The sequence below is a fragment of the Bolinopsis microptera genome, chromosome 5 (assembly GCF_026151205.1).
Source record: "Bolinopsis microptera isolate Bmic1 chromosome 5, MBARI_Bmic_1.0, whole genome shotgun sequence".
Taxonomy (NCBI): Eukaryota; Metazoa; Ctenophora; class Tentaculata; order Lobata; family Bolinopsidae; genus Bolinopsis; species Bolinopsis microptera.
Window position 1 is genome coordinate 4,005,493 of NC_087076.1, and position 12,564 is coordinate 4,018,056.

Sequence of the window (12,564 nt, forward strand, 5' to 3'; positions counted from 1 at the left end):
TTGGCCGATAGTAACAGTAGCTAGGAAACAGCCCGGATTTAAGAGGTAGCACAGCTCTGATTGGCGGACCAGCATGTAACTTCTTTACAACTTCTCTACTTGGCCTTCTAATGATGCAATTGTGAGATAATCAATGGAAGTACCTGTCTGCTATTGAAACATGGAAGTGGAGTCGAAATGACGGGCACAATAACCACGTGACCACGTGACTACCCGAGGTTTGTCATTGTCACCCACCCAGCAGTATCATTGCAGCTGTGTAGGAATAACTTTGCGGAGGACAACAAGCCTGGCTGTCTGCAGTCTTCTCTTGGTTATATCTTTAATATTAGCATCTGTGGCCATTAACCATTAGCTAGCATAGTTAATGATTATATTTAGCTTTACTTCCGTGCCCGCTAGTTATTACTGTTCTTAACTGTTACATGTTATTTTGTGGGTTTGTCAGGTTTCTTCTAGTTTTATACATTACATGACTTTGGTTAATTGATTGCACAATTATTTTGGGATTTTAAGATCAAAAGGGCAAGGGTGACAATTGACAAACTTGAAGATGTATCATAAATATTGAATTTCGAGTTTATTCCTCAGTTAAAATCCAACAATTTGAACCGATGCAGAACCTTATTAGAAAATAGTGGTCAGCTGTTGCACCCATATCATAATATGTAGCATGTAAGAAAACCACCAGATTAACCATACTGAAGGGCGTACTGATTGCCACCCTATTTAAATACAATTTTACATTTTCTGATTAATTCTGCACGCCTATTTAGTTTCACTATTTAATCCAGTTATTTCGTTCTTAACTACCATGTGTGAACGTGATTGTGACCAGTTTGCTCGAATTATCGTTTGCTTGATGTTTTTAACTTCACAGTTTCTACCACCACTTCTAAATGCCACCTGGCTCTCATCAATCCAATCAAACCTACATCTTGACGGTGGAGGTATTCAAAATAGCGTATTATCCGAGGACAATTTCTATTTTTATGGATCTATTCATCAATTTAACATATTCATTATTCTTGTTATTGCGACAAAATATTTAATACGCTCTGTCATTTTAAAATTTCGTCGAAATTAAATAACTGTCCAGTTTTGTCAAAGAAACACCGAATCACGGTGAAGTATGCTGTTTTATTGAATACACTAAGTTTCTTAAACCTTTAATCTTGATAACTCCAAATATTTCTATATTAAGCTTTCATGCAAATTGTAATGTTAGTTGTAGTCGCAATTAATTTCTCATTTTGTTGCTTCAGAACAGTTTCTCCGGCATTAATGTTAATTTTGTAAACGTGCGCTTCTACCAGTTAACCACAGATCTTGCTCTGAAGTTTTGAGTTGAAAAGTAAAATTAGAAACTATAACCTCAACTAGTAAATTTGTATTATATTTTCGTAAGGCGTATGTGCTTATTGTATGCTAATTGTGCGTTAAGGTTTGTTCCTGCAAACGTTAGATATTCCTTGATAAGAAAACTCAACTAGTTAGTTAAATGATTAAATTATATTAAGACATAATAACCAGGGTAACCATGACCAGGGGAACCATGGTAATCAGGGTAACCTGGGTAACCAGGGTAACACAGTATAACACAAGGTAACACAAGGTAACCAGGGTAACACAAGGTAATACAAGATAACACAAGGTAACCAGGGTAACACAGGGTAACACAAGGTAACTAGTGTAAAACAGGGTAATGTAATGTAACAATCATTCTCCATTTCCATACCTGATTACTGCAAATGCCTGAGATACTTTCCCAAGAAATGGCCATTACAAAAACGATAGATTCGATTAAAAATGGCACGTTGCCAAATGATCTGCAGACATAATATTCCGTTATTTATAAACAAAATATTACAACAAAAAAAAGAATTATAATTATGTTAGTAATTATATATATAGAATGAACAGTGTAACTATTATCAATGTAACTATTATCAACTGTTATGTAACTATTATCCTGTTTTCAATGTTAAGCCTAAGGAACAGCCTCATTAAGAGTTTAGGCACATGATTATTATAAGAAGGGTAACCAGAGTCACCAGGGTAACCAGGGTCACCAGGGTAACCAGTGTAACCAGGGTAACCATAGTAACCATCGTAACCAGGGTAACCATTGTAACCAGGGTAACCATAGTAACCAGGGTAACCAGTGTAACCAGGGTAACCATAGTAACCATAGTAACCAGTGTAACCAGGGTAACCATAGTAACCATCGTAACCAGGGTAACCAGTGTAACCAGGGTAAACAGGGTAACTAGGATAACCATAGTAACCATAGTAACCATAGTAACCAGGGTAATCAGGGTAACCAGGGTAACCATAGTAACCATAGTAACCAGTGTAACCAGTGTAACCAGGGTAACTAGGATAACATAGTAACCATAGTAACCAGGGTAATCAGGGTAACCATGGTAACCATAGTAACCAGGGTAACCATGGTAACCAGTAACCATGGGGTAACACAGGTTAAAAGGAGCTAAATAGTTTGTAACGGTAAGCTAAAGACTCAACAAAATAATGAAACTTTAAATCAGACCACTTTAAATCAGACCACTCTTATAGCATCCAACCATTACATGGCAAAATTCTCGCAGTGAATTAATACAATATACAAATCAAAGCAATTTAGGAAATGAAACTACATATTATAGTTGCACTTAACAGTAAACCTGCGAAATATAATGAACTTATGGCGTTATATAAAAGACCTTACAGAGGACACAATGCAACCAATCTGTGGCAGTCTCACAACTTAGAAACAAACCATCGCTAGAAAAGTAACCAATCTGTGGCAGTCTCACAACTTAGAAACAAACCATCGCTAGAAAAGTAAACAATCTGTGGCAGTCTCACAACTTAGAAAAAAACCATCGCTAGAAAAGTAACCAATCTGTGGCAGTCTCACAACTTAGAAACAAACCATCGCTAGGAAAAGTAACTAATCTGTGGTTTTTCGCTATATTTAGCAACAGAATTTCAAAATACGAGACCTTATGTCGAAAACAATCACGGTCCCGGTCACATGTTAAACCTCGGTTTCTTTGTTACTTACTGTAGTAAAACTAGGATTTCCTTCCCCAAATAGGGCTTAACATGTAAACAAAACCCTGATTTACCGCGGATGTTTCCTTCCCCAAAACTCCGCGGTGAATCCGAGTATTACTGTATTACGTAACAGGTGATTTTGTGGAGAGAGAGGCCAGCTCTGGCCGGTAACATTAAATTATTTGCAACGAATCCAATATTGCTGTTTATAGAGATCCCTGTTATTAATTTATGGCACCCGAAGATTTATTAGATTTCAAGTCACGACAAATTGTGAGCTTTAAAATGCTTGAATCTTAAAATCTTAAAACCATAGATATCAACTATTTTGAGCAACACGCTGTGTTCCATTCGAAAAGTATTCTAAACCCTTTTTAAACCGTGCTGTAACAATAAGCATAATACTATAATAGATGAAGGTTAAAAGGATGAGGGCTTTTAAAGCTATATTAATATAGCATAGCTTAGTAATGACTCTCTCCTTAAAACGTAAGATGATCCAGCTTAGCCCCATTATTTATAGACAGATCAATATCAACCACTTTATTGTTACCTGGGGACCCCAGGCTATAATGTTCATAAACATAGAGCCTGATAGAGATTCGGCGGAATAACAGGCTGAGCGCCGCCCAGTAACTTTATTGCAATTTCAATTACGAATGAAATGATATGTGAGATTGGTTTGGATTGATAGTGCTATTAATTCTGCCCCAAAACGAAAGAACTTTCCCAGGAATATCATAACATTATAGTCCACCACATATATCGATATTCCATTAAATATTAGGGAACAGTAATATAGGACCTTGCGACCACACGAAATATTGCGATATTAAAAAGTAACAGGCTCTCCACAATGAAGCAATCCCTCTGAGGAACTCACGAGGGGGCTTTTTGTACAATCTTGCAATGAATATGAACTGCACGGATCCAATATGAACTGTATGGTTGAAACCCAAAAACAAGCACAATTTGTACATTTTGATTTCATAGTAGAATTATTGTTTGAGTAGTTTACAGACGAACCGAGTGATTCTGTTTTTGGATAAATAATATTTATGCTGTAATTATCTAACGGAAAGATCCACAGTTTCAATCATCAAAACCTGTAACATTATTGTGTTTAAGAGACCAGTAGGTTGATTACTAGCCACTAGTCGTGTAAAAAATAATTTGAGATGGATAAAGACTCGCGGGTCACAAAACTAACCACAGTAAACATTTTATAATTGTTTTTCACAATTAGTCCTTTAGTCGACCCGGGACAAAAGACCCTTTGAACATTCTTTACATTCTTAACGGCGGCCCCTAAAAAACTATCAGCTGCTCAGTGCTCCTAAATGCTAGTATTTAATCACCGCAGCAATCATAACAGTATAACTATAATATTGTTTTTGATGACGGCTGCAATAACATTTGTCACTCGTCTTATAGTACAAAGCTTTGTTGAGGCTGTAAGTCTTTGAACTCTAAGCTTATTGTTATAGCGTTCTTGAAGTTGAAATTGTAACCTGCTTTGTCATCGCGAGGTTTTGTTATTTATTAGTATTCTTGGTAAATGAGACAAGTGGGCCGAAGTGAACAACTCTTTACCATTCCTTATAGCATACAGAAAACTTACGCCTTACGATCACCTCCCAAAATTTAACCGTCCTAAAATTAGGTCTCCAAAATTGAACGTTTCATTTTTAAAATAAATTTAGTGAAAATTTCAAATAGCTATTGATATGTCATGACGGATAAATGCTTAATATATATATATATTATATATAACAACGGTTTACAATTACAATGTGCAGAAAATGCAGCCAAAATAGCTTCCAATATTTGATTTGATAATTTCTTTTCAACTGGTCAGGGGTATGTGTTATTTCTTAATTTAATTAAAAACAAAAAGTTAATTAAAAACAACAGTTTAATTAAAAACAATAACCAAGTTGAATGATTCGTCTGTGCAGGAGAGGATGGAACTGAGATGGGCACTGTACCGTGTGATGGCTCAATGTGGATTATTTGTCTGCATGGTTACTTCCTTTACTCCTCCGCAAGACTCATGCTCTGAGATTGGAACTGTACTTACTGAACGCTTCCAGGTTGGTTTACAGATCATTTAAATAATATTTAGATAGAAACTAGTGCTCAAAATCAAAAGCAGCAGTAAGAATGAAACTATTGAGTATTGAACACCATGAAATGGCTTGCAACAATCATTCCAATATTTGCTTATTATGTTGACCAGACAAAGGAAACAGTGAGATGTTGGGCGATCTCATCTTGCTGCTGAGGACCTGTGTCCTGTATTTTATGAGAGATAAATTTGACAGGTTGGAACCATTAGCCATGGCAGTTAACACTGACTATAGTAACTATAGTTACAGTTACTATAGTTACGAGCTGTCACTTGTGGAAGTGACACTAGCAGACTATTAGAAGTATTAGTTTTGAGTTACTCTGCACTCGTACCAGTAACAAGTGACTTAAACTTAAGTTAGATCAAGTTTACCCCCCCCCCCCCACCCCTCATCCTCCTCAGTCCTCACGAACCCCTTTCTTTCAGAGACACACAAGTCCGGAGGAGATCCAGAACCTTTTCACCTGTAACAAAGGTCTTACCTGTTGCAACACCGTCTCAGAGTACTTCTTTGAAAAGAGGGTAACTGACGACTTCACTAAGTTCGCACTCTACACCCTCCACAGACGGATAGAGAGATTCAAGTTAGTTTTAAATGTTTAACGGACAAAACGGGGCGAATAACTCGACGCTATTAAAGGCTATTTTGTAATAATTTCTGAATGATTTCTAATTTTCAATCTAATTTTCAACCCCACAGTGTGGGCGCGTTCGCGGAGCAAGTAAACTGGGCAGTGTTTAGAGGACTGATAAAGCAGGTGGAGGACGGGTTACCCATATCCTACGAGCACTTCTTCGAGCTGGCTCTCTTCGAGATAGTGGCTATTAAACCAACCTGTATCAGACGTAAGGTTAGTTTATTTAAATGTTTCTAACTCATGTAATTATCGCCTGAAGTCTGAACTCTGAATCAGCTGCCAGCAATGTTTGTATGTTATCGATAATCAGATTCAACGAGTCAGAACAATTAAATAAACGGAAACTGTTATATGGACGGTTCAATTCAATAACCAATTGGATATCCGGCTGAATCCGGATCTGTCCGAATAATATAAGATTAAAATCTAGTCCGGTTTTATATAAACAAAATACTGGATATCTATAACAAAATTTTACAAATTGTAGGTTTATATTTATAATCTACCAAGACGCGCGCCTAGTTGTATGTTGTAGTTGGACTCGTCGACGGTCTTGTGTCTTGGATTTGGAACAAATATTTTACGAGTATCGCCAGTTAAGTTATTAAGTATCAAGCAGTCAAAAAGTATCAAATGAGCAAAAATGGTATCAAACGGCCAAAGATGGTTTCATATAAACGGAATTCAAATCAATAAACCTCCTGGTACTTGTCATAGACATTACATAAGGTTATTAGGAATTGCCCAATTTTGTTACTTGCGTGTCGTCAAAAGTCAAAAGTTCACAAATAATGAAAACACGCCCTACCCTCTAATGTACTTTTCTTTTAAACGTTATTATTAAAGATCTACGTCATGTAGTTATGAAATTTGTTTCCTTGAGAATCAAAGGCAACATATAAGTGCGGTGGGTGCAGAATCACACTATTGTCATTGACCTGATACAACACTTTTTCGCGTCATCGGCCGCTTTTCGTTCTATAATTAGATTTGAGGTACCTGGTACCGCTGTGTACAAATACTATGAAATAGGATCAACATGCCCACACCTATGGTTAGAGTGAAATCCGGTTCTAAGAATAAAACAAATTATGAAAAGAACCGGTCCCAGTTCCGATTCAAAAATTGATAACCGATCCAGTTCCTGTCCGGCTAATAAAAGTTATCGAAGTTGGTTGAAGTCACTTCAAGACGTCATGTTGAACCGAAAAGACTAGACGCAAAGAAAATATAAAAGTTAAGGATAACTTAACTAGAAGTGTGTTAAGTAATAAAACCTTTCGACTGTTACGCTCCCTAAAGGTAAAACATTCATACCGTCCATGAATTGCATGAGTACAATGTTCAATCGGAAGACCTACCGGAGCAATTTACAATATAACCTCCCATTTAACGGAAGGAGTCCTATAACAACCGTTTATTTTTCAATCAGATTTTCTTTCTTCAGGAGGTCGTTAAGCTAAAGGAAGACGCTATGCCCGACATTATAAAACTAGTGAACAACATTTACGCCTATCAGAAGGGAGTTCAGGCGATCAACGTGACTTTACTGGTAAGTTCTTACTTTAACAGAGGAACACTCACCAACAGATACTTACAGAGAGATTAGAACGGGAAATGAGAGTGACATTCGCTGTAACTCCGTATGATTGTTAACTGATGGGTACAAAAAATAGTGTCGGAAAGATATACTTTAACTCTGCGACCGGAAAATATATTTCATAGCAAAGCTGTGGGCAAATCGAACCTTTGGCTGATTTATTAATGATTAATTAGCAAATTCACTATTACAATAGATTGTAAATCGAAATGATCCAGTTTGACTTTCTGAGTGGTTACATAGGATTGACGGTGTGAGCGCAGGTAGCAATTTCATTAAGCGAACTCAATACTCATAAGCTCATCACATTAACCTAACATGACTAAAATAGTAATATAAAGAGTGCAAGAATTTACTAAGTACAGTCACGGATTATAAGAGTTTCAATCCGTGACGTCACGGATTGGAACTCTTATAAACGGGATATATAACACAATGCTACTGCTAGTCGTAAGCGATACAATCTCGTTACATCATCAGTCTCCTGGTGCATAGCCATAACTTCAGATCTGAGGTGGGGTTGTGCAGTGTCCCACAGTGGGGTGGTGGTTGTGTCTCACAGTGGGGTGGGGGTTGTGTCTCACAGTGGGGTGGGGGTTGTGTCTCACAGTGGGGTGGGGGTTGTGTCTCACAGTGGGGTGGGCGTTGTGTCTCACAGAGGGGTGGGGTTGTCTCACAGTGGGGTGGTGTTGGCACTATAATGCCGATGAACAAAAATTAATAAATGGTATCATGGGGGGATAACGTGTTTGTTGTTTGTTTTTTTTTTGTTAAGGTAAAAGTAATTAAAACAACAAAAAAAAAACAAAAAAGGAAAAAAAAGGGGGAAAAAAGGAAAAAACCAATAAAATGATAAAAATATAGCTCAAAATCGAAATAGCTCAAAATGAATTTTTTGTTTTTTTTTTTTTTTTGTTACGGTATAAGTTTTGTTATGGTAAAAGTAAATTTTTTTAAAAGAACAAAAAAAAACAAAAAAAAAACAAAAAAAATACGTTATCCCCCCCCCCCCCCCCCCTATCATCTAGTCTTCTGTCTTAAATGTCCCTGAATTCTAAAGTTCTCTAAAAGAATTTTGATTCGAAGCATTTGATGACAAAGTGAAAATGAGTCTCCATTTATAAGTTTAATAGTCACAGTAAGTAAGTAGAAGTTGTAACATTTTGACAGGGTTATTAAAACATTTTGACAGAGTTATTAAAACATCCTCTTGCGAAGTTGTGATTATAGAGCATGATTCGCTTTCATTTAACATTTAGATGGACAGATATTATAAAAGAGCTCACGTTTTATGTTAACAGTTTGAGCTAGTACAAATTGTTTAATGTTTATGTAAGACGGTTATCTCCGGCAAAGACAGTTTGTCAACTTGTTGTTTCTGGTTCTGGTTTAAATGATCGGTTACCGGTTATTAAACCAACGAAGTTGATCTCAGTTTCCACTTAGCTATTTGATAGTTGCCAAATATCCCTAAAACCTCGGCATCCATCAGCAATCGTTTCACGAAATAAAACATTGCATCGTGAGATTAGTGTGACTCAGCTAAACACGATGACACTGGTTGAGGGTCATGGTATGAAACTTTCGATTAATTGCCAAAAACTTGTCAAATCAGCGGAGAAGCTCTGATTAATACAAATCAAAATAACTGTAATAAACTGGCCTAGCTTTTAATATCGGTTATACTAACAAAGAGAGCACTTGATTCGCGCTAAGTGCTTGTTTTTACTCTAATATTGACACGGGATGATGAATGAGCTGCCCACTGACCACTCATCACTGATAAATATAATAGTAAAGTAACATTGCGACTTATGATCATATAACATATCTTCACATGATCATCAATGTGATTCAGTTATCAGTATTCACATGATGACGTCATCAGTTTTCACATGATGACGTCATCAGTATTCGCATGATGACGTCATCAGTATTCACATGATGAAGATGATAAACTGAAGTGAGAAATGCACTTCAGGCTACAGCATCACTACGTCCGTCGAAGAAGTGTTCTAACAACGTGAGTAAAGCTGGGATACCGCTAGATCTGACCTACCGACCTGCTGGCTGTCCTCTCTGCCTTGACAGCACTGCTCAAGCTAAGGTAAGATTTATCAAGATTCAACATGTTCAAATAATTTATTGAACGTACAAATAGTGACAACTTCTATAATTCATTGCATACCCATCGGTTATATCACTATTAGATTTACTTGGACTGACCAGGATACATTATATAAGTCAATATCGTTTCTTCATTACCAGTACCCACCATACCAGTAAGACTAAGATGACAGTATATGACCTGGAGATATAATATGGTGTTTTATCTCAGGTTTGCAGAGACCTGTGCCTCAACGTAGTCCGTGGCTGCTACGCCTCCATCTTGCTCTACAAGGACCTGTACTCACAGCTCATTAAGAAGATGGATGAGATCTACTTCACCCTAAACTACCATCTGGAAATGCAAAACGGCAGCCTCTTCTCTTTCATGGGGAAAATTGACAAGTATTTGAAATCGGTGGATTTCACAAGAAGCTGTACAGACAGAGACTTCGGTAAAAAGAGGAGGAGAAAGAGACAAGGAGGAAGCGGACCTGACTTGTCTCATTTCGAGAACTACTTTTCCAAGACGCTGGATTTAGAAAGTGCTATAGTTGATCCAGCCACGTTACCTTGCGCAGGATCTAACAACACTACTCCTTGCTGGAATGGAGATGGAATGGGTAAGTTTATTTAGTTCAAATGTTAATTTTCCGGTAAATCTAACGCTCGGTATATTGAGGGTTTACTGTAGATAATTTTACGTGCTTTAGTAAAGCAGTGAAGCATAAAGGTAGGTCGATTGGCAACCGCGCTGCTACTTCCTTAAACAATTTTATAGACGTCGTTTTACTGGACAAGCAGTTTCTCAATAAAAATGTCATCAGTTATTATTGCCATGGGCTATTGAAGTACTGGGAGATATTGACGTGGTCGTTAAACAAATTTTCGAATTTTATTTGCCTTTTGGATGAATTCAGAGGTTGCGAAACCGTGATGAAATAATAATAATTAAATGTCAGTTCTTTATTTTGTTCCCATCACTTGTAGTTGTAGTAACTTCCTTATTTGACACTTACTGGCAGATCAATCAACCTAGTACCACTACTGCGATGCTAGGAGTAACTTTCTAAATTCATGGTGACATTTCTATTAATGAGGCTATCAGTATAATCACATTCATTTGCGATTGAAATCGTTTGGATGGCTCGGATTGCCTGTTCAGTCAACAATTATATATTGACACGTTCATTGAAGTTTGAGGAAATTGGTAAATTTCTAAAACAGCGTTTTTGACGATAGTGGTTTAATTTTAACATATATTAATCTAGCGTGTTCATAAGTTCTGAACATTAGCCACGTGACCCATACTCCCATATGCACTGCTCAAAAATAAAATGTATTGCTATTAGGCACTATTATGTAAAAAATGTCACATTTTTGTGACATTGTTTACCATAGCTGCCCAATTAGCATTTTTTGGTCTAAAATATAGTAGATTAGGTCAATCTAACAATTATGATACAATGTAGGCCTAAAGGGCAGTGATCGAACGGCTTTAAGGCAACATTTCGTAAACTTTGTCACACTCAGAATACGAGACCTCTTATCTACTGTGAGGTGTCCTCAAAACCCTTTCAACTCATTATTTGATAGTTCTTCTGCCAATCATAGCCATAAAATATGTTGTTTTGAAAAGTTAACAAAAACATGCACTTGGCTATTGGGAAATGATGTAAATTCTGTCACATTATATGGAATTTGAAATTCTGGGTGAATTTCCGAAATCATTTATATCTGATTTTGGTTTGGAAGGCGGGAAAACTCTATATGAGGACGATACACGGATACAGTTGATTGAAGTTTAGGGCAGTTGATGTAAACATCGTCACAAAATGATACGAAATCGTAAATGGACACGTTCATGTTGAAGTTTAAGGATATTGGTAAACCAAAAAATATAGCGTGTTCAGAAGTTCTGGACATTAGCCACGTGACCCATACTTCCATATACACGGCTCAGAAATACAATTTATTGTTTTTAGGCACTATAATGTAAAAAATGTCACATTTTTGTGACTGTGTTAACCATAGCTGCCCAATTAGCATTTTTTGGTTTAAAATATAGTAGATTAGGTCATTCTAACAATTTACAATTATGATACAACATTTGGCTAAAGGGCAGGGATCGAACGGTTTTAAGGCAATATTTCGTAAACTTTGTCACACTCAGAATACGATACCTCTTTTCTACTGTGAGGTGTCCTCAAAACCCTTTCAACTCATTATTTGATGGTTCTTCTACCAATCATAGCCCTAAAATATGTTGTTTTGAAAAGTTAGCAAATACATGCACTTATTGGGAAATGATGTAAATTCTGTAACATTATATGGAATTTAAAATTTTGGGTGAATTGCCGAAATCATTTATATCTGATTTTGATTTGGAAGGCGGGAAAACTGTATATAAGGACGATGCACGGATAGAGCTGATTCAAGTTAAGGGCAGTTGATGTACAAATTGTCACAATAATAATAAGGGCAGTTGATATGAAAGAAAATCTATCTAACTAATGCAATGGCTGATGTGACGAAATTTACATTTCTTGACCCTATTTTGAAGAAACATGCCTCGATTAGGATTCAATATTCTTCCAGGAATTATTAGTAGGTTATTATTCAGCAAATCAGAACTCAAGTTTAACAATTCTGAGTTTAATTTTACTAAGTTACCGAGATGTGACGAAATTCACTTTTCCTGCCCCAACAGTATAATTTCAATGTGATGAAAAATGGGCATGGGTTCAATATTTCCTTATCTCTGAATTAATCATTTCAAACTATAATTAGGACTGTTGATGTGAAAGAAAGTGTATCTAAATTTTACAATGACGTATGTGACAAAATTTACATTTCTTGACCCTATTTTGAAGAACCATACCCCGATTAGAATTCAATATTCTTCCATGAATTATTAGTAGGTTATTATTCAGCAGATCATCAGAACTCAAGTTTGACAATTCTGAGTTTAATTATACTAAGTTACCGAAATGTGACGAAATTCACTTTTTCTGCCCCAAACGTATAAT

The 12,564-nt window shown here is 36.5% G+C and overlaps 1 protein-coding gene across 1 annotated transcript in view; it reads left to right on the plus strand.

Moving 5' to 3' along the window:
- The window catches only part of LOC134815271 (uncharacterized), a 78,284-nt gene that overhangs the window by 51,680 nt on the left and 14,040 nt on the right, over nt 1-12,564 (plus strand). The window contains exons 3-8 of the mRNA XM_063823784.1: nt 5,019-5,153; nt 5,618-5,775; nt 5,892-6,042; nt 7,277-7,381; nt 9,411-9,536; nt 9,768-10,158. Coding sequence (XP_063679854.1) covers nt 5,025-5,153; nt 5,618-5,775; nt 5,892-6,042; nt 7,277-7,381; nt 9,411-9,536; nt 9,768-10,158 — 1,060 coding nt within the window. The 5' untranslated portion in view covers nt 5,019-5,024. The remainder of the gene's footprint in view (nt 1-5,018; nt 5,154-5,617; nt 5,776-5,891; nt 6,043-7,276; nt 7,382-9,410; nt 9,537-9,767; nt 10,159-12,564) is intronic.